At 39.1% G+C, this 25,000-nt stretch overlaps 1 protein-coding gene across 1 annotated transcript in view; it reads left to right on the top strand.

Moving 5' to 3' along the window:
* Nucleotides 1–25,000, top strand: part of LOC138959746 (voltage-dependent T-type calcium channel subunit alpha-1G-like) — a 78,036-nt gene that overhangs the window by 11,616 nt on the left and 41,420 nt on the right. Inside the window, exons 2-11 of the mRNA XM_070331354.1 lie at nt 3,807–3,904; nt 4,701–4,872; nt 5,428–5,713; nt 6,468–6,560; nt 7,062–7,908; nt 15,714–15,917; nt 18,557–18,678; nt 19,020–19,171; nt 19,972–20,157; nt 21,646–21,763. Of these exons, the coding sequence (XP_070187455.1) occupies nt 3,807–3,904; nt 4,701–4,872; nt 5,428–5,713; nt 6,468–6,560; nt 7,062–7,908; nt 15,714–15,917; nt 18,557–18,678; nt 19,020–19,171; nt 19,972–20,157; nt 21,646–21,763 (2,278 nt within the window). The remainder of the gene's footprint in view (nt 1–3,806; nt 3,905–4,700; nt 4,873–5,427; nt 5,714–6,467; nt 6,561–7,061; nt 7,909–15,713; nt 15,918–18,556; nt 18,679–19,019; nt 19,172–19,971; nt 20,158–21,645; nt 21,764–25,000) is intronic.

The following is a 25,000-nucleotide window of genomic DNA, read 5'->3' as shown; positions in this document are numbered from 1 at the left end:
GTTTTTCATAATATTGCGCGTTTTTCGATCGCAGAAAGAATCTGAGCAAGGGGGGGGGGGGGGGGGGGGAGGGGGGGGGGGGAGGATCCAATGAATTGTGCCCGAGTTCTCACCTAGAATGAGTTCAGATTTCATTTAGTCACGCAAGTTTAGTCACGATCACGCGTGATTCACTGCTTTGTGACGAGTTTCAAAGCTGATTGATTTTTCTTTTCTGTGTGTGATACATATTTATTTCTTTTCTTTAGTTTATTCCTTTTATTGGTGATCGCTAAACAAATTTTAAATTGACTTTGACTGAATGATAACGGATTTCGCATTGTAATACTTAATAACTAATGCCATTCCAATAATCTGAAGTAACGCCTTTTCTGTTTCGTTTTTAACGGTTTATAAAATTTATAAATTAACACATTTTAATCCAAATTCACTTTAACTTTTCCCTAATTTTTTGGCTTGACTGATAACTCCTTTCTTACTGTAATGCTTATTAAACTTATTGTTTCTTGTTTCATGCTCTATAGTGTTGCAGAGTATATTTTAAGCAAGTAAGACTTTTTTGCCTTATTTTTTGTGTTTGATTCCACTTTTCACTTTTAACAACAAAACTTCACCTCCGCGAAAAACTCTGCTGCAGTCTTGAGCATGTGCATGTGCATGGGGAATGAACGCTATCGCACGCTTCAGAGTGTATGCTCCTATGTTAAAAGACCATTTCCATGGCAACCAAACCTAAGTGCCATTGTCAATGCCAGGTTTTACGGTGCACAGTTTCAATCGTTATTTTTCCCGGTGGAAGTCTAGCTGTTTCTGCTAAAGGCAGTAATGTTGTTCAAGGGACGGATTAATGCATGAGCTGAAAATGGGAAGCATTGTTTTTTCTCTTTCTTCCTCTCTCTTTCTTCCTCTCTCTCTAGCTCTATCTCTCTCTCTCACTCTTTTCTCCTTTATATAACACTAACTATTACGGCAAGGGAGTTGGCTTGAAAAAATATCTTATCGAATTTGTTTTCGAGGGGCTTATCTGTGTTAGTGTTTTCAGATAAAATAAACCCTCCCTGTCGCTCTCTTTTCCCCTCCTCTCCAGGTCCTCAGTCCAGCCTACCTTTTCAGGCCGATGATCGATGGTCCGGTTTCCCATTCTTTCCCGTGTGATGTATTGCCTGTCCTTGGCGCACTATGATACGGCCACCGCGCACTATATAACACACAACTAGGCACTCTGCTAATAATTTAGTCATGAATCGTTTGCCAAGGTCCATTTCAGTCATCCTATTTTCGGGTTTTTTCATTTGTTTGTTTGTTTGTGTGTGTTTGTGTGCTTTTGTCTCTCTTATTTTATTTTATTTTTTATTTTTTTTTTTATTTTTTTGGGGGGGGGGGTACTTTTAGATGCAAAAAGTTTAATATCATGTCGAACGATAATCAGAATTAGGTATTCTTATTGTCCTTGAGGAAAGACCTCAGGAAAAGTCGGGCTGCTTACCCTGGGGTTTGCGAGCAACCCAGCTTTTTTTTTTTTTTTTTTTTTTTAATTTTTATTGATATTTTAAGCAATTAAAATCTGGTTAGATATTGAACACCTGAATCGGACCTAGACGCACGGAAACACTAAGATAAACCACCAGTTACCACACTCCCTGTATGACGATCATGTGAATGTTGCATGCATGTATGGATGTTAACTGCTTTCACGGCGTAGTTGTCTTCTCCATTTTCAACCTTACGTAAGCGCCACAAACACTGCATTTTGCCGTCAACTTTTCTCACAAAACTCACGGGCTCTTTAAATGCATCAATTCGTGTTAGCCGCACGATTCTAACAATTTTTATTGGAATATGTAGCTGACATACATTTCTTTTAGTTAACAGTTAGAGTATGTCCCAAGGACATGTTCACATACTTACATTCCCCGCATTCGCCTCCTCCTCCTTCTCCTCCTCCCTTCACCGACTTTTCTGCAATCATTAGTACCCACCCCTCTCCCTCCTTCACCCCTTCAACCACCACCATTGTCCCCATGTGAAACTACTGTGGCAAATGATCCTCCTGCTTCCGAAGAAAATGGAAACGTTCTTGCTTGCCCTGCCTTGCTTGAAATACAGGAGAAGCCCAACATAATTATATATACCGTCTGTGATAAGAACTAACACTGACCAAAATGTGATTTCTCTTTCTTTTTTTGGTGACAGGTTTTGTTGTATGCGTATGTGTCTTTATGTATATGCATATATATGTGTGTGTGTGTGTGTGAATATTGCGATATGGCCAGCCGCCTATGCTTCAGTGGTGTGGATTCTGAATGCACGTGCTCCTATGTTATTTTGGAACACATTGTACGTTGTAATGGTTGCGGTCAATTCTGAAATACACAAATTTCTTAACAAAACAGTAAAGGAGAAAGGAGAGTGTTAATGCATTTCAGCTGTCAACAATATCTGCAAAGTTTTTGTGTGTTTATTTTGCGGTGTACTTTTAATGTGTATACAGCTTTATGTCTTTTGTTTCCTTTTTCTTCTCTGGTTCATTATATCCATGATCTTCTTTCTAGTATATACAAATTATTACATACACCACACGTTTTTATCTGCAATTTGTATCCCAGGTTGGGGGGATTCTCTTTGACACTTCTGTCCTGTCGTCTCCCATGCAGGCCAACTATGTCTTTCCCTATACGGTTTCTGATTTTTGTTCTATTCGGTAGGTCTCCACCTCAGCTTACGTAAATGTCAGCTCCTTCAGAATACTCAACCGAAAGCAATGTTATGAAGCGTCAGTATTGTAGTTAACATTTTGATTCGGATGTACGTATTAGTTGGTAAAAAATAAAATCTTCAAAACTCCAGAAACTCGGTTTGTTCCTTATGCATCTGATTAGTATACCCATCACCCATCACCTCGAGACTCTTTGATTGTGTACTGCTAAACTATTATAATCCAAGAATCTGGTTTAAGGAGTACCTTTTTTCTCATGTGATTGCGTATTCTCTTTGCTATTATTATTTTTTTTTTTTTTCTTACAGTGTTTTTCTGCAGTGCTTCGATGGGAACTTCCTTTGTCTGCTATGTCTAATAACGTCTGAGCTTTTATATCTTCCAGTTCAAACAGTTTTGTGTCATCGTTTGGGGTGTGGCTTAACTGTTTTAAAAAGATGTACGCTCTATTCTCTACACGCTGAGAGCGCTACAAGTCCTTGCAGCTTTTTGGAGTGGTCTGTGCTGTGTACATCTCCTTGACTTTTGACAGCTGTGTTGTAATGTGGCTCTGCACATTATTACTCTGTGTTTGTACTTCAAAGATAACACATGTGTTCATAATAACTCACCCTTTATGGTTTGATGCTGTAACTGATAGGAAATCTACAGTTGTCGGGGTTAAGGTTATAATTAAAGTTTCAATTTGAACGATATCTTCTTTCTTTCTTTGTTAAACCTATAATTCACCACAAATGCACAAATATCTATATCTTTTCATATTAACGGAACGTATTTATATCTTTGAATATTATTTGTGTTGCTCTTTGTCACTTTAACTTATGTATCCGTTTTGACTGGCTTTTTTGCACACGGTTTTAAACAGAAAATTTGATCTGAATGTCCATTAAACAGCGTGTGGCATTCCTTCTCCTTATCCTTCAATTCAAATCTACTAACAGTTGTCTACAGCATCGTCTCAGTCACATATTTTACTTTAAAATTGGATTAATTTGTGTTTACTTGATTGTTTTAGCCACTGTACATTGCTTTGGGGATTTTTTTTTATAGTATGTTAATGTACTTTCAGTTCTATTTACTTAATTTTCAGCACCGTTGAATACGCCGTCGACACGGAAAACCTGAGTATATCAGCCATTAGGACGATACGAGTCTTACGACCCCTTCGAGCCATCAACCGAATTCCAAGTAAGTATAGATATTCTAAATGAAACAAACCAGCAATAATGTATGTGCAATAAGCTTACAACGCAAAGAACACTTCTTCTTTAATTGTTTTTAGAGTTTTGCAATACTCAGGTAGGGTAGATCTTCCAAAATAGAGACTGTCTATACGTTTATAATATAATATTAAATGTAAAATGTATGTTTATTCCAGTCACCGATCGTATTAGGTTGTTCTTTCAACATTAACGCATATCATTTAAACAGAGTTTTACTGCACTCTGCGGACATGATAGAGTGATAATTGATGGAGCACGAATTATTCTGGGGAAACAAGCCTCACGCACACAAAAGGCCATTGGTCATAAAGGCATTTATTATATTTTATCCACAAAGACCGTAAGATCAGTCTGAGAAATACATTAAAATAAGCATTGTAGCACTCACCTCATTTCCTTTGTTTGTTCCCATGGTAAGCAGAAGCCGGAATTAAATGTCAATATCCGCCCCTATTTGGGCGCGACAGATTCATAACTGTCCCGATGTGTCATCGCAACATCCGGTGTCACTGACGCTGCGAAATGTAGCTCTATTGCCTTTCATTGTCACAAGCTTTGGTAGCCCGGCATGATGTGCACGAGAAAGCCGTGGGAATCAGCCGCTACGTCGAATTGGTTGAAATTGAAATGTCCTTATGATTTCGACCAATGCGACCCAACAAGTTGAATACTTTCTCGTGTACACAAACTCAAGGCAGCAACTGGTCTCTCCGGACTGTCGCTTGATGCTGAGTCTCACTTCTTTCGTTGTACCCTTGCAGGTATGCGCATACTGGTGATGCTGCTTCTGGACACCCTTCCCATGCTGGGCAACGTTCTGCTGCTGTGCTTCTTCGTATTCTTTATCTTCGGCATCATCGGCGTGCAGTTGTGGGCCGGCGTGCTGCGTCACAGGTGTTACCTTGACATCAACATGTCCTTATATCACGTGCCGTACGTATTTCAGATGTATTCCGAGAAGTTCGCACTTAAAAAAAAATTAAAAATAAATCCGTTTGTGTGTGTGTGTGTGTGTGTGTGTGTGTGTGTGTGTGTGTGTGTGTGTGTGTGTGTGTGTGTGTGTGTGTGTGTGTGTGTGTGTGTGTGTTTTATTTTATGGAGATTTCTTAACTTTGAATGCTATTGTCAATATATGTTTTGGAATAAAAAGAAAACAGGTTTTACTATCATTAAATAATGCTGCGTGCATTCTCATGACTGACGCGAGTAATTACATTGCTATACACATCGTGCTACTTTGCATGAATTTGAACCCACGCTTGGACAGTTACCAAGAGCTTTTTATGACCCATTCAGTCTCCGGATCGAGTCGTTCCAAGAGGAGATATCACGGACGATCTTGAAGCCAAGCGTTTCCAATTTCAGGCGTTCCCATGCCCTGATGTAATCTATCCGGCACTTGCTCTATCTGGCTTTGCATGCTATATTGTATGGAACAGTATATTTCTTGTCCTAATTTTATATGCAAACCTTCTCTGATCTGTGCAGGGCTGAAGTACTGGAGCAGCAATACTTCAAGCCGTGGAAATCTGAGTACATCTGCGCTCCTCCCAAGGAAGGCGGCATGCGTTGGTGCCGGGACCTGCCGCTCTACGAGTACGAGGGGATCCGTTGTAACGGCAGCGCCAGCATGTACAGCAACAACACCCCCACCAACGACTCCTGCGTCAACTGGAACCAGTATTATACCGATTGTCGACCCGGGGCGGTCAACCCCTTCAAAGGAGCAGTCTCCTTCGACAACATTGGGCTAGCCTGGGTTGTCATCTTCCAGGTCAGTCTTGCTTTCGCGAGCAACAATTGACAGTCTTAAGCAAGTCTGTTGTCATCCGGGAAAGGTTTAAAACTACTGTCAGAAAGAGATTTCAAGGAACTCGCGTTGTGATGGTTCAGGCTTCAAAGATGCTGACCGAATATAAAACATTTGTGCAACGCAGATTCACAAACTCAAACCCCATTTTTTGTATAGTCGTCACAATAATCATAACAAACGATTAACCTTGAGGATGAAATTCAGTTGTTCATTTCGATGCTTCTTGTTCCAGAAGGTTGGTTTTGCAATAAATGTGATGTTTATTTAGAGGGCTTAAAATCCTTTGTTGCTGAGATCCCACCCTAATGATACTTTAACAAATTGTTCGTAGCAGGCGTGCTGTAGTGTAGGCTTTAACAAGAACTGCATCAGTATACAGAGCAATGCTGTGCCGTGAGGCATGTCTTTGAAGGCTGATGTTCTTAATGCTGGAAGTAAAAACATGGCCTTGCTTTATTCAGTAAAATTGCTCGCAGGGCTGACATTCAGAAGGGTGACATTGTTCAGAACATGACGCGAGCACTACTTCTGTAGAAGCCCAAGAGTGAGAATAAAAATCTTAATTTTTACGTCGGTATGACAAGGCCATTATCAAGGGCCAACACTGAAAAGATAAATATACTAGACTTTAACAACCTCGCACTGAAAAGATAAACGTGTGTAAGCTTTTAAGTTGTGTATGCTGACTTGTTCTACCCTTGTGTATTCTCTACAGGTCATCAGTTTGGAGAGCTGGGTGAACATTATGTATTACATTCAAGATGCTCATTCCTTTTGGGACTGGATATATTTTGTAGCATTAATTGTGGTAAGTAACTTCTCTGCATACACAAAGAACAGCAATATACTAACACCAGAACAATTTGCATGTTGTTGTTTTGTATAAATAAACTTCATTTTGTACTGCATGTACTATAAACTTTTTTCAAAATTTGTCATTGTTTCTTTCTGATGACAGTGACATTACTGTGTAGAACTTATAAGTTAAATAAGCTTGTTTTAATAACGCGTGTCACTGATTTTTTATTAATTTAGATTAACAAGACCTCAATTGGAAGTTGTTTAAACTATTATTAATGTATTCTTTATTTTGTTTTCCTTTCAGTATACTACATGGGCCTAAGATTTCATTGCAAATATGAAACTGTTCAGAATTATCAGTACTTTCAAAAAGGTTATATCTGTCATCATTTACCAAGTTTATTTATGTTTCCTTCTTGAATACCATAAAAGAACAGTTTGCTTGCCCACTATTTTTCCCTCTCATTGTGTATTCACTACAATTCACCCTATTTCCTTTCTTTTTCAGATTGGTTCATTTTTCATGATCAACTTGTGTCTTGTTGTGATTGCCACTCAGTTTTCTGAGACCAAGAAGCGTGAGACAGAGCGAATGATGCAGGAGCGAAAGCGGTACCAGTCGTGCAGCACATTAGCCAGCAATTCCGAGCCAGGAGGCTGTTACTCCGAGCTGTTAAAACTACTCGTGCACTTCGCCCGGCGTGCCAAACGGAAAATGTTGCAAGCCTACCACAGACACGTGCAGAGCAAGAAACGACAGAAAATTAACCCGGAAAGGTCCATATCTTTACGGAGGAAAAGGACTAAGAAAAAAGGTAGCCTTCCAACGACTTACTTACAGTTGCCCCCCTCCTCCCACCACCAAAACCCCTACCCCCCAAAGCACCACCACCACCATCCTCATCATCACCATCATTACAACTTAAACGTAGTTACCCCCGATCAGTACCCGTCGCGGGCAGACTCCAGCCCTATAGCTCCACGGGCAAGCCCAGAGCAGTCGGACGTGGACCCCGTGTCGTCGCCCAGGCGGCCCAACTTTCTGATGGTCCCCAGCACCTACAACAGCCACAACCCTTCACAGGAGTCGCTCTGCTCGCTGGCGCTAGGGGCGGTGGAGGCCTTGACGCCCACCTTGTTCAAAACACAGCCCACAGCCTCCAACCACCTGGCTGTGCTCATGCCCTCGTTAGGGCGCGCGTCTTCTTTCAGTAGCAGTGTTAGTGGTAGGGCCCTTGCCTCGCTGCCCGAGGTGCTCGCTGCCCACGGGGCAAAAAACGCCGCTCTGGCGGCCTCCAATATGCTCCTCAACACGGAGTCAGAGCCCACCAAACTGCAGTCTGTGGCCGACAAAGGTACGTAGGGCTCAGCACCCGTTCTGTCTATCTTTCCATCTCTCTTGCCCCAACTCTTTCTCCCCTCTCTCCTTCCTTACACTCCCTTATCCACTTGCCCATTTTTCACCACCTTACACTCTCTTTCCACAATTCTCTTCACTCGCGGTGTTCACAGTGGTGGTTTTCACATTCGATCTACAGAGAAATAATCCAAAAGGAAAAATTAAAGCAAAACATATATATTTCATTACACTTGTTAACTTTCTGTTCGTCTTTGTTTGTTTTCTGGGACTTCTTTCAAGGTAATTATTGTTTATGGTCACTTCAGCAGTGAATGCTATTCGAGACATCTCTTCTTTCAAGGACAAAACTCAACAATGTTTTTAACGACAGTATACATACTTCATGGTTGATTTTATTTTTACTGAAATGTTGAGTAGAACTGTTTTTGATGACACCACTGTGAAGGGTGATTGCATTAATGTCTATGTTTCAAATAATGCGCTAGGAAATCACATAGTTTCACCTGTGCTAGCGACGTGGAATGTGTCAAGTACATAAATGGCCACCCAGTTTTAATCAGTAAAAAGCTTTATCCCAAAAGATTGAAAAGCATTGTTTCAGCCTGAATTGTCCAATACCTTCTTGGGTCAAACTTGAAGTTCAGATAAACCTCGTTTTCAAAGTTTCCAAACTGTTGATCATTTCAGTCTGACTCCTAAAAATACAAGAAGAGGGGATGAGTCAGTCTTTGTACGCTCTTGTCTTTAATTGTTCTTATTTGCCACATACATTACATATTGACTTTAAATTCAAACAATTAAAGTGAGTGTGCTCTTGCCTCAAATGGAGTCGCACTGGTTGGCCATAATGTACGTAACCGTCACTGTTTTGTATCTCTTTGTTTCTTTTTGCAAAGTTCGGACTATTCTCATCTGAGGGTAGTTTATTCTTTTGTTGTTTCCTTTTGTCATGCGTTTTCTGAAATGGTAATGGCACTCGGAAGGGAATAGGTCCTTGAATATTGACTAGATATTTCCCGAAATGAATGGTCCTTTCATTATTTAATCTTCAAGAAAACTGCGAAACTCTCGCATGTACTTTTCTTTTTTTTACAACGTGCAACTGCAAGTCACAGCATGTTATGTGCGATGTCTGTAGAAGTTTGTGTCGATGGAAAAAATATGTTTCTTCCAATGTTTCCACCTATTTATTTTAACTCAAGAATCTTTTTCGTGTAATGAATGTGTCCCTTCTCCATTTCTGGTTTTGTGTATCCTTTTTATTTTTTGCTTTTTTACTTCTAGGACCCTTCGTTGCTATGTCATGTTCAATCGTTGTTCCTCAAAACTCAGATGAAAATAGTCCTGATGTTGTACTTGCTTGCTTTCTGGTAAATATGCATTGCTTATGGTTTCAATGTTGACTCGTGACTTGCAGAAACACACCATACACAACCATCAAATGCAGAAGAAGACATTCTAGTTTTGTATTAAGAAAAATCAAAGATTGTTGTGCATTACATGTTCCTGACACGTTTTAAGTGCAGATTAGAAAACAAACGTCAAAGCAATAAGAAGTATGGGTTTTTGTTCAAGTTGCAATAATAAATGTATCGTTTTACAAGTAATTCTTCAATAACTTCTTTCGGAGTCTTCTCGTGCCAGATTAGATTTTCGCGACTTTACACCGTACCAAGTTTTGCTGGGCATTTGTTTCTTCGTCTTTTTACATTTAGTCAAGTTTTGACTAAATGTTTTAACGTAGAGGGGGGAATCGAGACGAGGGTCGTGGTGTATGTGTGTCTGTGTGTCTGTCTGTGTGTGTGTGTAGAGCGATTCAGACTAAACTACTGGACCGATCTTTATGAAATTTGACATGAGAGTTTCTGGGTATGATATCCTCAGACGTTGTTTTCATTTTTTTTATAAATGTCTTTGATGACGTCATATCCGGCTTTTCGTGAAAGTTGAGGCAGCACTGTCACGCTCTCATTTTTCAACCAAATTGGTTGAAATTTTGGTCAAGTAATCTTCGACGAAGCCCGGACTTCGGTATTGCATTTCAGCTTGGTGGCTTAAAAATTAATTAATGACTTTGGTCATTAAAAATCTGAAAATTGTAAAAAAAATAATTTTTTTATAAAACGATCCAAATTTACGTTCATCTTATTCTCCATCATTTGCTGATTCCAAAAACATATAAATATGTTATATTTGGATTAACAACAAGCTCTGAAAATTAAATATATAAAAATTATTATCAATTTTTTTTTTTCGAAATCAATTTAAAAACACTTTCATCTTCTTCCTTGTCGGTTCCTGATTCCAAAAACATATAGATATGATATGTTTGGATTAAAAACACGCTCACAAAGTTAAAACGAAGAGAGGTACAGAAAAGCGTGCTATCCTTCTCAGCGCAACGAATACCCCGCTCTTCTTGTCAATTCCACTGGCACTGCCTTTGCCACGGGCGGTGGAGTGACGATGCTACGAGTATACGGTCTTGCTGCGTTGCGTTGCGTTCAGTTTCATTCTGTGAGTTCGACAGCTACTTGACTAAATGTTGTATTTTCGCCTTACGCGACTTGTTTCTTAGTTCTTCGCGGGTGCGTTTTTGACATTTTAAGTCCATTATTCCACTCGGTATACGTTTAAAAAGTGTACAGTGTTATAGTGACAACAAATATTATAATGTAAAAACATAAAATACTGTAATTAAAAGAAAATGGTGATTTGAATAAAGTCACGATTAGTTGTAAATACCAACGTTAATAGTGGTCAGCACTATACCACATTGGCGTGTGTAAGACATGTTGGAAACATTCTGCTGAAAAATAATAAAAATATAAAAACAAGAATGGTAACTTTTGTAAAGCTACTGCAGAATGACACATGTCAAAAGTAACTGTCATTTGAAGAACATAACGGTTGACTAAAAACAACCCAGTTATGTTGAATATTATTGGCGTCGATGTGAATTTACAGCTGAATAACACATGTTGAAAATGATTTTTGTTTGAACGAAGTCACAATCAGCTGAATAACAGTGGAAAATAAATGTCATTTGAACACATGTTGACCATTGTTGTCATTTTTAGGAATTCATAATCGGCTACATAACACACATTAGAAATAATTTCACTTGAAACGAACCATGCACACACAAATAGTGAAATTGTGGACATAATAATAATAATAATGCAAACTTTTATAGCGCTATTCTAGAAAAATGTCTACTCTTAGCGCTTTACAATACATACATCGACCAAGCATACTATACACGCACAGGCAAAGAAACCGACCAAACATAACCAACAAACTATACATGCACAGGCAAAGAAAACGACCAAACATACAATACACGCACAGGCAAAGATAACGACCAAACATAAACAAACATACTATGACCAATCATAACCAACATACTATACGCGCGCAGGCAAAGAGAACAATCAGCACATGTAATAATTACTGACAACTAATGATGCAGGCATACAATGACAATCCAATACACAGCCTAGGCACAAGAACCACATAAGGCTACTGTATAAAAACGTGTCAACAATACTATTTACACACACACAAACAGTGCTGACACAAAGCGCAGAAATATATATACACGTTATTTTAGGCACTAGGTAGGGGGTGAGGTGGGGCGGGATGGGGTGGGTGGGGAGATGCTGGAGGGAAAATCACTTGCGCTGAAAGAGGTGTGTTTTGAGATTTGTCTTGAATGTAGTGAGAGAATCTGTGTGTCTGAGAGGCAGAGGTAATCTATTCCAGGTCACAGGGGCTTGATAGGCGAAGGACCTCTCGCCACATGTCTTTGTTTGCACTGTGGGGAGTCGGAAGAGTCGAGTGTCGGCGGCGGAGCGAAGCTGACGAGAGGGGGTGTAGAGATTGAGGAGTTCTGAGAAGTATTCTGGGGCAGAACCAGAAACGACGGCAAAAGAAAGAGAGGAGAGTTTGTATTCGATCCTTTTAGTGATAGGCAGCCAGTGTAGAGAGTGAAGAAGGGGTGTGGCGTGTTCATACTTGGAAGATTTGAAGACCAGGCGGGCAGCGTTATTTTGGATCCTTTGAAGTCTATCTAAAAGGTACTTAGGGAGACCGGCCAGAAGAGAATTGCAATAATCTATCTTTGAGAGGACTAAAGAACACACTAACGTTTTGGTTGCATCAGTGGTGAGGTAGTGACGGACTGAACTAATCTTGCGCAGCTCTAGATAGGCGGACTTGCAGATGTTAGAGATGTGTTTTTGGAAAGAGAGAGTTGGATCGAGAGTGACGCATGTGGTATAATGTTATGAAAACCTGTGAAAGGTTAAATTCAAACATAGTACGGATCGTGATGCGAACAAGAACCCATTTTTATTGGAAAAATGGAACAACGTAAGAACTACGAATGGGAAAAACATCTCTTTCAGAGTATTTGGTTCGAGTTGATCTGAATTGCTTTGTATTGAACAACAGCAAGATTTACTCAACTGAAGATATTTGGTATGAGATACTTGCTCGTCAGGTTGTTATGTGCCGCTCATGTTTCAAATATTAAAGACAACTTGACTTGTGGTTTTGCTTACATCTACATTTTCTGAAATGACAATACTGTGTCATGATTGATAACGAGCCTTGCGGGCAAATCAATTCTGTACGGTTATTGTCTGAAAAATCAGACCTCGTAAAACTTTCGATTGATCAATAACTGTAAAATTTGTGAACTATTTCCTTTATTTAGTTGTAATGTAAGCAAGAGAATTTAGGAGAGACAGTTAGACAGGCAAACAGACAGACACAGATAGACAGACAGACAGACAGACAGACAGACAGACAGACAGACAGAGAAAGCGGGACAGAGAGAAGAGGTAGTAGTAGTAGATGTTGTTGTTGTTGTTGTTGTTATTATGGATGGCCAGATGTGAATAGTTCACATGAGCTGGAATTCTTTTAGGTCAGTTTTGTATGGTTCCGGTTCTTAGCTTTCCACGAGATAATCCAAATATGCAGAGGAACACACCAACAATATTATTTATAGTATGTATCACAGACTAACAAGGGATTCAAAATGTAAAGTGAAGCATTAGATGTCTTTATTCAAAACTTAGTAGGTTATTATAACAATAAGGTTGTTAGACTTCACGTTATGCTTATTTGTGTACCCTTTTGCTGACTTCTTTCATTTGTCAGTAGTAGTATTCCATACGCGTTATTTTAAGTAAGGTTGAACCTCTGAGTGTCAGCCAAGGCAAATATGCACAAGGAAATTGATATATAACTTATTAGTAGCTTATCAGGCTTACACGTACACCACAAAGTCATCTACGTATGATGTGTTGCATTTATGTATGTGCTGATATATTCCAACAAATTAGAACATTAATGGTAGCCTCATTCAATGGGTTTTTGTTGTGGCTGATTTGAGTGCCTTTCTTTGCTTGTTTGCTTGTTTGCAGCGCATTTGTTTCCCTTTTAGTTTTCTCAGTCCTATGGGTATTTGTATGTGAAGTAGCTCTGTGTCATACTCACACCAAGCAGCTGTTAAGTTAATCATTTGAATACAAATGTTGGTGCTTAAATCGAAGTTCAAATTCTAAGTCAAGGAAAGAACAATTGTTTTAGGGAAGAAGTAACATGACTAAAACGGATCTATTAAAGAGTTTTGAACAGCTTTTTAATGTTAATTACAAGATGAGTAAAAACTCAAAACAAACAGTCCGTCCTGTTTTACAGATTGAAATGCTAAATGTGAATGTAAACAATATAAGCAAACCTGTACATGAACATTTCTACAAATGCATTAGATCGTCTTTTTTTTACATGGTCCTCTTCGCTCCATTTTAAATCAAGAGAAAAATATTAAGATCGCCACGAACGTTGGAATACTATTCGCTTGTCTTTTTCTGTAGGGATAACGCTGGAATAACTCTAGACTAAAACATTGCATGGAACCCTCCTGCCTGTCTCTGTTTTTTTCTGTTTTCCTTTTTCCTACCCTGATTCTGTTCATTACAATACACCACAGAGGCAGCGAGAGAAGGGCGCTTCCAATTATACTGTTCTCACTTCAAAACCGTAATAAACCTTTAAAGGATGCAGCTCTCGGCGGACGAACGTGTGGAAACTTTTCTACCTTGGCAGATTGTGTCGACCCTCTGTGGTAATGTACTGACAACAAGTGCTGCTGTATAAAATGTGAAATGAAATCTCGAAGAGTTGTATCATTTCATATCATTTTCCTTCATTTCTTCCACCGTGCCATTACCATTTTTGTTGACAACACCCATGTTGCTAGTGTTTACAAGATGAATATGCTTCTAGAGGGAGAGAATATGCTTCCATAGGAAAAGAGAGAGAGAGAGAGAGAGAGAGAGAGAGAGAGAGAGAGAGAGAGAGAGAGAGAGAGGGGGGCAGAAAGAGAGGGAGAGAGGTGGGGGCAGTATCTACATTGTACGATTCACAGTTGATGCCGTTGATTCAGTAAGAAGATGCGTATTGTCTTCTTTGTACATGTACATTGTTTTTTAGATGTCCCGAAGGTATATGAGCAGTTTTTACAAGAGTCTATCAATCTAGTGCAGCCTAACAATATTAGATTCCATTGGACATTAACCACCCAGTGTTATTCGGTGACAATGAAGCCTTTCACAAAGTACACAAAATAATTGGTCTTTCTATGAAAGTTTCAGAACTAGCCTAGTGGTCTTTACCAGGGATTACATTTTACACCGTGTGTATACTGAGAATACTTTCGTCTCCAATACCTTCTTGCTATAAGAACAGAGACTTCTGCCTTGAGATCCCTGTCCCTGCATGCTTCTGTAAGAAACAGAGTTTGAGTTTGACTATTTTAATGCTAAACGTTGTTTTATATATTGTGTTGTGTTGGTTGGTTTATTCGTTGGCTGGCTGGTTGGCATTGCAGCCAACAACAGGGATACTATCTCCTTGTGAAATACACAAGGCACAGTACCTGTTTTAGTATAAAGTGAAATGAATTCATTCAAGAAATACCTCGCTGCATTCATTCATTTTTGTTGTTGAATCTTTTTAAATCTTAAATTTGTGTATACAGGTTTGTATTGTGCAGGTCGTAATTGTTTATCTAGCAACTGCCTTTGGGTTTGTTTGTGTGTGTTTCTGTTTGTTTTTTTGTTTTGTTTGTTTGTTGGTTTGTTAGTGTGTCTGTTTGTTTGTTTGTTTGTTTGTTTGTTTTTGAAACTAGTTGTGCAGGCCGTACATATTGTGTGGTCGTTCTTCTGTGGATCCTTTCCTTTGTCAGTAGGAGACATTTTACCTGTATTACGTTTGTTACTACTTGAATCGAATTGAAGTTACAGCAGGAAATCTGCCTTTCGTGAACACCTTCAACTTTTCTTTTTCTTTTCTCACTTGAAAGTTTGCCTGCATGTCACCTGCAAGTCGGTACTTTCGCTATATTTTCATTCTTCTTTTTCGTTCTTAACTTTGTACTGACAACGTTCGTCTGCTGTAACTGTTCACATTTTCAAACTCATATGGTCTCTTGTACAAAAAATATAGCCTCTTCGGCCATTACTTTTCTTAATACAAGAAAGTGTGTGCAGATGTGCTTGCAGATAAACATTTCAAATGTGAGACTGCGTATTCAGGTTAACATGCAGACAGCCATTTCAAAATATGGTAACATGTTAGCAGGTGAATATGCAGCCAACTGTTTCACAGTATGACAAAGCGTTTGCAGACCAGAGTATTTTGCAGACAACCAGCTTACGGTGTGAGAACCCGTGTCCATGTGTATTTTGCGGACAACCATTTCATAACGCGAGAACGCGCTTACAGGTTTATTTGCAGACAATCTTCTGATGGACATCGTGGTGGACAAGCAGCTCAGCACCCAGTTCTCTATTCAGAGCGAGTGCGAGACCCACCCGAGTCATTCCGAGCACGACGACAACAGCGAGAAAGAGCGGGAAGACCGCAGTCAGTCGGAACCAGAGTCTGACTCCGAGGAAGAGAGTCAGAGGGACCGGAGACGAGGCCCACGTAATATCTGTGGTATTGTTTTCCCCCCGCAAGCGAGGCTTTCTTCTTTTTCTTGGTGTTGTGCTGTGGGGCTTTTACAAGTTGCAGAGTGCCACGTACGAGTTCGTAGCTTTACTGCAGTGGGTTCATTCAGAGTGAAGTATAAATGAAGATCAAGGTTATTAAGATTTAAGACGAAGGTTGGTATACTTTAAGTGGAAATGTAGTTTAAATGAAGATTATTTTAAGTATAGTTTATGGTATTATTAATATCTAAAGAAGTAACATGTGAAGATTGCCATTGAAACTTACAGTTTTTAACGTCAAACTTATCTGTTTATCTCATGGTGTATTCCCTCTTTTTTAACGATAAAATGCTCTTACTGGATTTTTGATGATGCGAGTGTGATACATTTCAAATGAATGTTCGTTGAGCTGTTTACATTGACTACTGTTCTATTCCTGAAGGCAGTGGGATAAATAAAATCACTTTGATAGATTTAGAAGGAACGTCGCACTCTGCAACGATTTTGATTTGACTAAGATGAGCCAGCTACTATCAGACTTCTGCATCGTATGTTAGGTTTTATTAGAAACATAATTTGAATATCAACAAAACAATCAGAAAACCATGAAATATTCTTGCCTTTTATTTTGAGAAAGATTAATGTTTGATTCCATCAAGAGAACGGTTAAATTAAAATGAATCAAATTGATTTTAACGAAATAAGTTTTATTGAATCTGGATAATGGTAATGCTATGATGCATCTAGTAATTTTGCTGCAACAGATTGTCAGTAACTTGTCAAGTTCATATCAATTTTACAAGAATGACGTACTAAAGCAAAAAACAATCAAGAAGAAAGCATGATTGTTGATTTTTTAAGTCCTTTCAACAAATGTAGCTATGTTGGACAAAGAGGAAAGTTCAATACAAAGAAATACATTATGCTGTAAATCTAAATTGAATTTTAACACATTTACCTCTTAAAGTAATATTTCTTCTCGTGTAGCTGGCTCTTTGTGTGTCAAGTTTGGAATCTGGAAACATAGGAAAGCTGTTAACGACAGCTGACGTGTTAATTATTTGTACTTAAAATTACTGAGAATTATTTGTACTTAAAATTGCTAAGAGTTATTTGTACTTAAAAATTACTGAGCTGATCAATTGATTTGTATCAATCTCATCTTTTGACAAGAACCTATAGAATAATTTTGAAAAGCTTTGAAGTTGACGCACAAACTTGATACACACACGGAATAGGAAGAATCCCCCTTGCATATGGTTGATGTGTATGGATGGCATGTATTCTCTCAAAAGATTTTCTTCCCTTTTTCACATGTTTGATGCTCGTTCTTTTTTCGGATTTTTTTTTTATCTGGATTGGGTCCGCATGTGGACAATTTCTTTCTCTTTCTGAGTTCTATCTGTACATTCTATATATTGTCTAAACTTACGTTCTTGCATCCCAACCCAAAACTGTATCCAATATTGTCATGAGCTCTTTTGCTCGGTGTGCTTTCCTTAAAGAAAATATACAGATAATCTACTGTTTGGTACCTCTCTCTCTCTCTCTCTCTCTCTCTCTCTCTCTCTCTCTCTCTCTCTCTCTCTCTCTCTCTCTCTCTCTCTCTCTCTCTCTCTCTCTCTCTCTCTCTCTCTCTCTCTCTCTCTCTCTCTCTCTCTCTCTCTCTCTCTCTCTCTCTCTCTCTCTCTCTCTCTCTCTCTTAATTCGTTCAAAATCAAGAGATTTGGCAATTGCTTTCATGGTTATATCAATATCCTCTTTGACAATTTTCTTCTTCTTCTTCTTCTTCTTCTTCTTCTTCTTTCTTCTTCTTCTTCCTCTTCTTCTTCTTCTTCTTCTTCTTCTTCTTCTTCTTCTTCTTCTTCTTCTTCTTCTTCTTCTTCTTATACAATGCCTTCAGGTAATTCTGCCTACTAATTTTCTGATAAATACTTGAAGATCTCCTAAAAATATCCCTTTCTCTTTTCAAGATGCAGATTTCAAGTCTAATTTTAAGACACACGATTTGTAATCGATGGTTTTCAGTATTACAATGGCGGTCTAGTTTTGCACCGAGCAATAACACCTATAGTTTGATTCCAAATACCTTTGCTGGAAGTTTGTATTTTCCTGCTTTCTATGACAAATGGCTTAGTAGAGCAGTAACACGGAATGCTCCGCAAAGATAGATAAAAGTGTGGTTAGTATTAATGAAGGTTCACTTTTCTCACTGCTTCAAGCTTTTCCTGTCATTAATCCGAACGGATCTGAACGTGTTGACTTAAATGTGACATTGTTTACAGACATGGACTTGTCCTGGTTTGCAAAAACATTCAGATGAATATTCATTGTAAGTGAATATAATATTTATATAAATGATCACATCAAATTAAAAAATGGTTTAAAGGACCAGGTGTAAGACATTTGTGATGGTATTAACTTTTACTTTTAGTCTCTTTTTTTGCTCGATTTCCGCCTGGTTATTAAGTATATGTGCCACAGCTGTCAATGTTGCAAGTATAGTTAATATCTTAGTTTGTTGAAATATGCTGCTAAGGTTTTATCTTAAACAAGCCATGGCAATTTCTGGTAACTGAGGTAGAAATTGTTTATTGTCGCCAGTGATGCAGTAGAGGAGAATGTTGCTTTCAGAGTTGATCAACCAGTTTCAAACGTACATGAGAAAATTTGTGGAGAGCAACTTCTTCCAACGCAGCATTCTTCTGGCCATTCTCCTCAACACACTCAGCATGGGAGTGGAATACCACAACCAGGTCAGTTGATTTCGGATTTTGTTTCTGTCTGTGACGGATTTTGGAGACTGGTTCTGGTCTCCTTTAGATTTATTTTCCATATTTTTTTGTAATGCCTGTTGATTACTTCCGATGTATCTCTACATGACTTCTCTTGTGTATACAGTTTTCCTAATTTTTATACTTTCAATGCGTAAGTCTCTCTCTCTCTCTCTCTCTCTCTCTCTCTCTCTCTCTCTCTCTCTCTCTCTCTCTCTCTCTCTCTCTCTCTCTTTCTTTATCTGCCAATGACTGAAAGTATTGCACTATGAGTACAAACACTGTTTCAAAGACTGAAGTTGTGTTGTCTGCGTGTGTCACAGCCCGATACACTGACGGAGATCCTGGAGTACAGCAACATCGTGTTCTGTGTCCTCTTCACCACAGAGATGGGCTTTAAGGTCCTGGCCTATGGTCTCTTTGGGTACATCAGCGACGGCTTCAACGTCTTCGATGGATTCATTGTCATTCTCAGGTGAGCCTAAAATACGTATCAGTGATCAGTTTCAAAGCCATCTGGGTTTTTGTTTTCTTTCTGTGACTGTATTCTTCAGAAGCATCACTGTCTTTACTGTTTTTGTCTACTGAAGCAACACATGCCTCTTCGTGTCATTTCTTAATTTTGAGCTACACGTCATTTTGTTTGCCAGAATTTAATAAACTGACCACTATGACTTATATGCAGGGGATGTAGAGGTGGGTCAGAGGGATGCATGCGAGAATGACGATGGCCTGCTGCTGAATGTCAAAGTTTGGTCAAGGGGAAACAACTGATTTAACATGTTCTTGTAACTGGAGCAGGACAGAGCTTGGTCAAGCGAAACAACCTAACCATAACTGGTTGCTAACTGAAACAGATAGATCAAGGGAAATAACATGAATTTTCCATAACTTGTTGCAGCATCATGAAATTGAGTGTCCACTGGCTGTAAGCATTCAGTTCTAAGAAATAAAAGTGATCATGACCTGTTACAGCTTTGAAGTATTGGGTCTCGGCTGACTTTAAGAATTCATTCAGTTCAGAAATTAACTGACTGTGACATGTTCTAGCATGACAGAGAAACAAACGTACCGTGACTGGTTGCAACATGATTCAGCTAGATCAAGTGAACAAGATAGATGCCCATAACTTGTTGCATAGTCGGGTCTCGGCTGAATACATTTCAAGCATTCTGATGTAAGATACTAAATGACGAACGAGAAGACGAAGAAGAAGAAGAAAAAGAAGAAGATGAAGAAGAAGAAGAGATACTAAATGACAATTACGGGTTTCAGCATGATAGAGCTGGGTCAAGGCGGGGCCAGTGGTCTGTCCGTCCTGCGAACATTCCGTCTCCTGCGTATCCTGAAGCTGGTGCGCTTCATGCCTGCCCTCAGGCGACAGTTGATAGTGATGCTGCGCACCATGGATAACGTGGCCACCTTCTTCGCCCTCCTCGTCCTCTTCATGTTCATCTTCAGGTCCGTGCTCTTGTCCTCCTGTTGTAGCCTGTGTGTTGGGTGGGATGGGGAGGGTGGGTGTTAGAAAGGGTTTGGGATTGAAGGATAGGGTTCAGGAAACAGTGGTGCCGGTGAATCTCAGCGATGGGGAGATTAAACAACTCCATACTTTAAAAGGTACTTGCGTTCCCGTATAAACAAACAAGTGCATCACCATAAATCTGTCCTGGGTTTTGCTGGTGATCGGAGCTTCCCTCCAGCTTTCTGTGCTTTCAGAGTGGGAATATTTTGCTGAATTTTTTTCGTAACTGTTATCCATATTCATCTACACAATAGCAATAGCAATAGCAAACAATTCTGAAAGTAGCCACGCTACCGCTTTTTTGGTGTGTCCAAGTGGGCGGATGCTTTTATCCCATGTGATATCCTGAACAGACGTGTGGTGGTGTGTATCCGTCGCGATATAACCTTCGTGGTTGAAAACGACGTTAAACACCAAATAAAGAAAGGTGGTGTGTATACTATAGCTTACACTGGAAGTACAATACCTTGATTGGTAGGGAGGTTTAAGAATTACTGTAATCCCCATGGCATCTTCAATTTTTACCAAGTGTGAAAAGGTTGCATTTTCCACAGCAGCTACTCACATGTGCTTGTTTTGGCTGCATTACTTATTATCAACACTGCAATTCTGTGACAGTTGTCTGCTTACAATAGTTATACCCCATGTTGAGATTCACTTGTATTCACAGTTAGTTTGATTTAAAAACTACTCGAGTTTTTAAAAAAGCACTTACTTTTTAGTTTTGTAACTTTTGGGAGGAAAGGGGGCATGTTTAAACATATCAAAGCTCTCTTTGCAGAAACACTTTCAAGAATAAACTTATTATTGCTGCTAAATGTGTGTGTATTTTGATGTATACATGAGTTGTTATGTTTTTCTCCGGCCTTAACTACTGGTTTCATTAATTGGGGTTGGGTTTTTTCGGATCTTTAGTGCATTCTATTAACAACTGTTAATCTGTCACATGATTTGATTATCATAATTTTGTTTTTGATTTAAAATGTTGACATACTTTTTTTGTACTCGACGCCTCATTCATTTTGTTTCTGGCACTGCTCACTTATTTCAAGTTTCAGTTTCGCAGTTTTGTGTTTATTTTGCGTGTTTTTGTCTTCACATTTTTCTTATACCAGTAGACTCTTTCGGTTTACACCTGAATTCCTACCTTATGCAGTAGTTTTCATATTTTTGCATGTTCTTGTAGTGTGTTTTACTCTTTATTTTCTTTACATTCTACTTTATGACATGTTCACTTGTATATTACATTATTTTTAAATGTAAAATGAAGCTTTATTTTGCCTTTTCTCCTGTTTTCTTCATTTGTTTCCTTCTGTTTGTGTTCTCTGTAGAATTTTGTTTCATTTTGATTCAATTTTGGTCCTCAGTTCTAAGATGTTGATATTCAACTTACTTTTTTTTCTGTCTGGGTTGTCTTCTGATTCTAGCATTCTGGGAATGAACTTATTTGGCTGCAAGTTCTGTAAACTCTTACCATCGGGTAAACGGAAATGTGATCGCAAGAACTTTGATTCCTTGCTCTGGGCCATAGTGACAGTCTTCCAGGTATTGTTGCAGCAGAGCTACTAAGGCAGTCAGTTCTATGCCACCCCTCTGGTCTTGCATGCTACTCTGAGTCAGTACGTCCATCCCCTCTCATCTTTGCTTCGTCTCTTGGGTGAAGACGTATAATCGATCTGATAGTTGTGCTGTATGAAGTGGCTGTGCATATATATTCCGTATTGTGCGTGTATGAAGTGGCTGTTTTCACCGCGCAGTATTGCCTGTCATTGTTCATCATTTGGCTTGCATGGAGTTCTGCTAAAGGCTCCTGATTTACTTTCATTAACTTATCTCCTCCTAGGCAAACGTTTTAGGTGCCCTAATTCCGACCCAGTTAACTGATACATTCTCAAGACGTTAAATAACTCAATCAAGATAGATGGTTGCTTAGAAAGATAATTGTTCTGATCTATCGCGTTTTCACCTAGTTTCTCTTAATAAAGATAATTGAAAAAATTGAGAGAAAAAACTCGCTGAGACACATGAGAAAGAGAGGCATTTTTCTGCATATCCTATCCGCCTTTTTTTTATTTAACTATTTTCTGTCAAATTCAAACATTACTTTGTAATTAAAACAAAACTCGTGACCAGCTCGTCAGTTTATTCTAAAAAGAGATTATTGTTAATCTGGGAAGAAAATGTAGAGGCAATTTTGTCATTGGTTCCAATCCTCTTTCTTAATTGGGATGTTAAATCATTAAGAATCTGTCTTGGCAGTTGCATGTGAGTTTTGATATGACACTCAGAAGCCTAAAGTTTCATAGCTTTTCAGTATTAAATGAGGGTCACACGAATGAGCTTTTCTGAAGTGTTTGACACATCACAGAGCTCAATGTTTCTCACGTTTTACAGTAAAATAAATGGTAGAATAGTAATTCACAGACATAGTCTGTCACAATTGAATGCATGACAGGACTAGTTTGTTGTATAACCGTAACAGGTTGTGCAGGTTCAAGTCAATAGCGTACCATAACATCCGCGTAGAGCATTAATATCAGTGTAGTATAGTTCAATGTAGGCAATATTTTGTTCAGAATGTTTAGCTCGTGAATGTATTAATGGACAGTTAGTATAGTTGGACCATGGTGTAAGTTTTTAGTTGTGACCATGGTGTAAGTTTTGAGTTGTTACCATGGTGTTAGTTTTGAGTTGTTACCATGGTGTAAGTTTTGAGTTGTTACCATGGTGTAAGTTTTGAGTTGTCTGTCATCTGAAGTCTCATAAGTTGTCACCATCTTCACCGATCTACAAGAAATATTTCTTGCAAAAATGGGAATTTATAATAACCCTTGCAGCCAACCAGCTAATGTACATTCCCAAAATGTTCACACCGTTTTTCTCTTTACTCAGACTACTTGCATCGAGTCAGAGTGTTTGACAGACCTAGATCTCTGAAATTTGCATTAACTTTTTCATGGAATATGATTGAGGGACATGGTATACGGAAAGTGCAAAAAAAACAAAGCTGGGGCTTCGGGGTATTACAAGTTGAATTTAGACTATACCAATTAAAACCTTTTGGGAGAGAACGAAGAAGTAGAGGAAGCCTAGTTTTAGGTGTGTGCTTTGAAAAGGGGATACATGTATTATGTTCCATATTATTGTACGCTATACGCAGTGTGTATATATGTATATATATTGTTGCTGGATTTGATTGATTTGTTTGGTTTGGCTTTGTATTGGTTTACCCTGAAAGGTTTAGTCCCGTGATTTATATATATAGCCTTGTGCAATCGTCTTTGTATGTCTACCTCTAGTTTTGACCTAATGTAGCACCGCTTCCTTCTTTGGTTTTTGATCACGTGTGACAGACAGCTATTGACGTCGTGTGTTTGTGTTTTACATATTGACTTGAGTGTGACATATTAATTTATATCATTGGCATGGATGATTGAGTAATAAACGGCTTCACCGATGGAAACCAGCTACATTTTGACCAGAATCTGTTTGCTATGCTGACAACAGTCGGCATATTGTTGTAGGTTCTATAGTTTTTCAACCACACACCAGAAACGACCGCATTGCTAGGAGCTGCCCTGACTTTATTTTTCAGGGGGGAAGTACGTATGTTGTTTGCCCAGCATAAGGCTAAACACATTGAACACATGGACAACATGACTTGTCAATGTTATGTATGCTCTCCAACCCTATCCTTGATATTATCACCCCATTGACCCTCCAAGTAAAGGCTATTTCGCAGGTTCTCCAATCCTTTCAATGGAAGCAAACAATCGGCCATGATAACATTGTTTCTTGGTTTTGTTAACATTTTTGAATTACGTCGGTCAGTCGGTCGATCGGACATCTATCCGTTTATTGCTCAATCATTCATTCGTGTGAGAATACTTGAAATAACCAGAATAACTCTGACCTGATTGTGTGTGTGTGTGTGTGTGTGTGTGTGTCTTTGTGTCTGTGCTTTCCTCTTCGCTGCATGCAGTATCCTTGGCATGAGTGTGTTTGGAGGTAGATTTTGCGCTCGCCCGGACGGGACGCACTGCACGTGTGAAGAGTGCCGCAATGGCACCCATGGCTGTGTCTCTGCTGATCGCGCGAACTTTGACTCTCTCTTGTGGTCCCTTGTAACCGTCTTCCAGGTTAGTCCTGTGTGGCAGCCTGCAAAGCCACAAGCGCTCGGATATCTGAGAGATATCTGTGCTCCTTTTTGGGGGTCTCTTCTTTGGCCAGCTTGTTGTTGCCATGGCGACACGATCGTCACGTGCCGTTTTGTAAGTGACCTTGAATAATAAGATCGTGTCGTCTTGGCAGTTAACAAAGTCCAAGAAGGAGCGTAGGGGTGTTGTGAACGAGAAAGTGCGCAACTTTGTTGGACCATAGCACTGCGTCGGATTGGTTGAAATCTTAAACAAATCTCAATTTCAACCAATCCCATTCAGTGCTTGTTTTCCACCCAGTTAGGTGACTTTTTCATGCACAACATCCCAGGTGTCTTTTACATCCGAGTGTCTGTGGGTACTGCAATCTGGTTAAAGTGAACGTTCTAAGAACTGTCCTTTTTTTGAGTAACATTGAAGGTAACCTCAGATGTGTCGCGTTTAGACACAAGTTTAAAAGTTTTGCATAAGAAATGAACCTCAAAGGAAACGTAAATGTTTTGTGTAATTGCGAGAATTGAAACATTGTTTACACATTTTTCTTCTATATATCAATTTTGCAAATGCATATTAAATGTGAGATTCAATTCTACGGAAGCTGAAGGTTGTCTAGTAGCGGTCTACC

Source organism: Littorina saxatilis, linkage group LG2, assembly GCF_037325665.1.
Source record: "Littorina saxatilis isolate snail1 linkage group LG2, US_GU_Lsax_2.0, whole genome shotgun sequence".
NCBI classification, from domain to species: domain Eukaryota; kingdom Metazoa; phylum Mollusca; class Gastropoda; order Littorinimorpha; family Littorinidae; genus Littorina; species Littorina saxatilis.
Note: the sequence above shows the minus strand (reverse complement) of the source record. Positions and strands in the feature narration are given on the sequence as shown.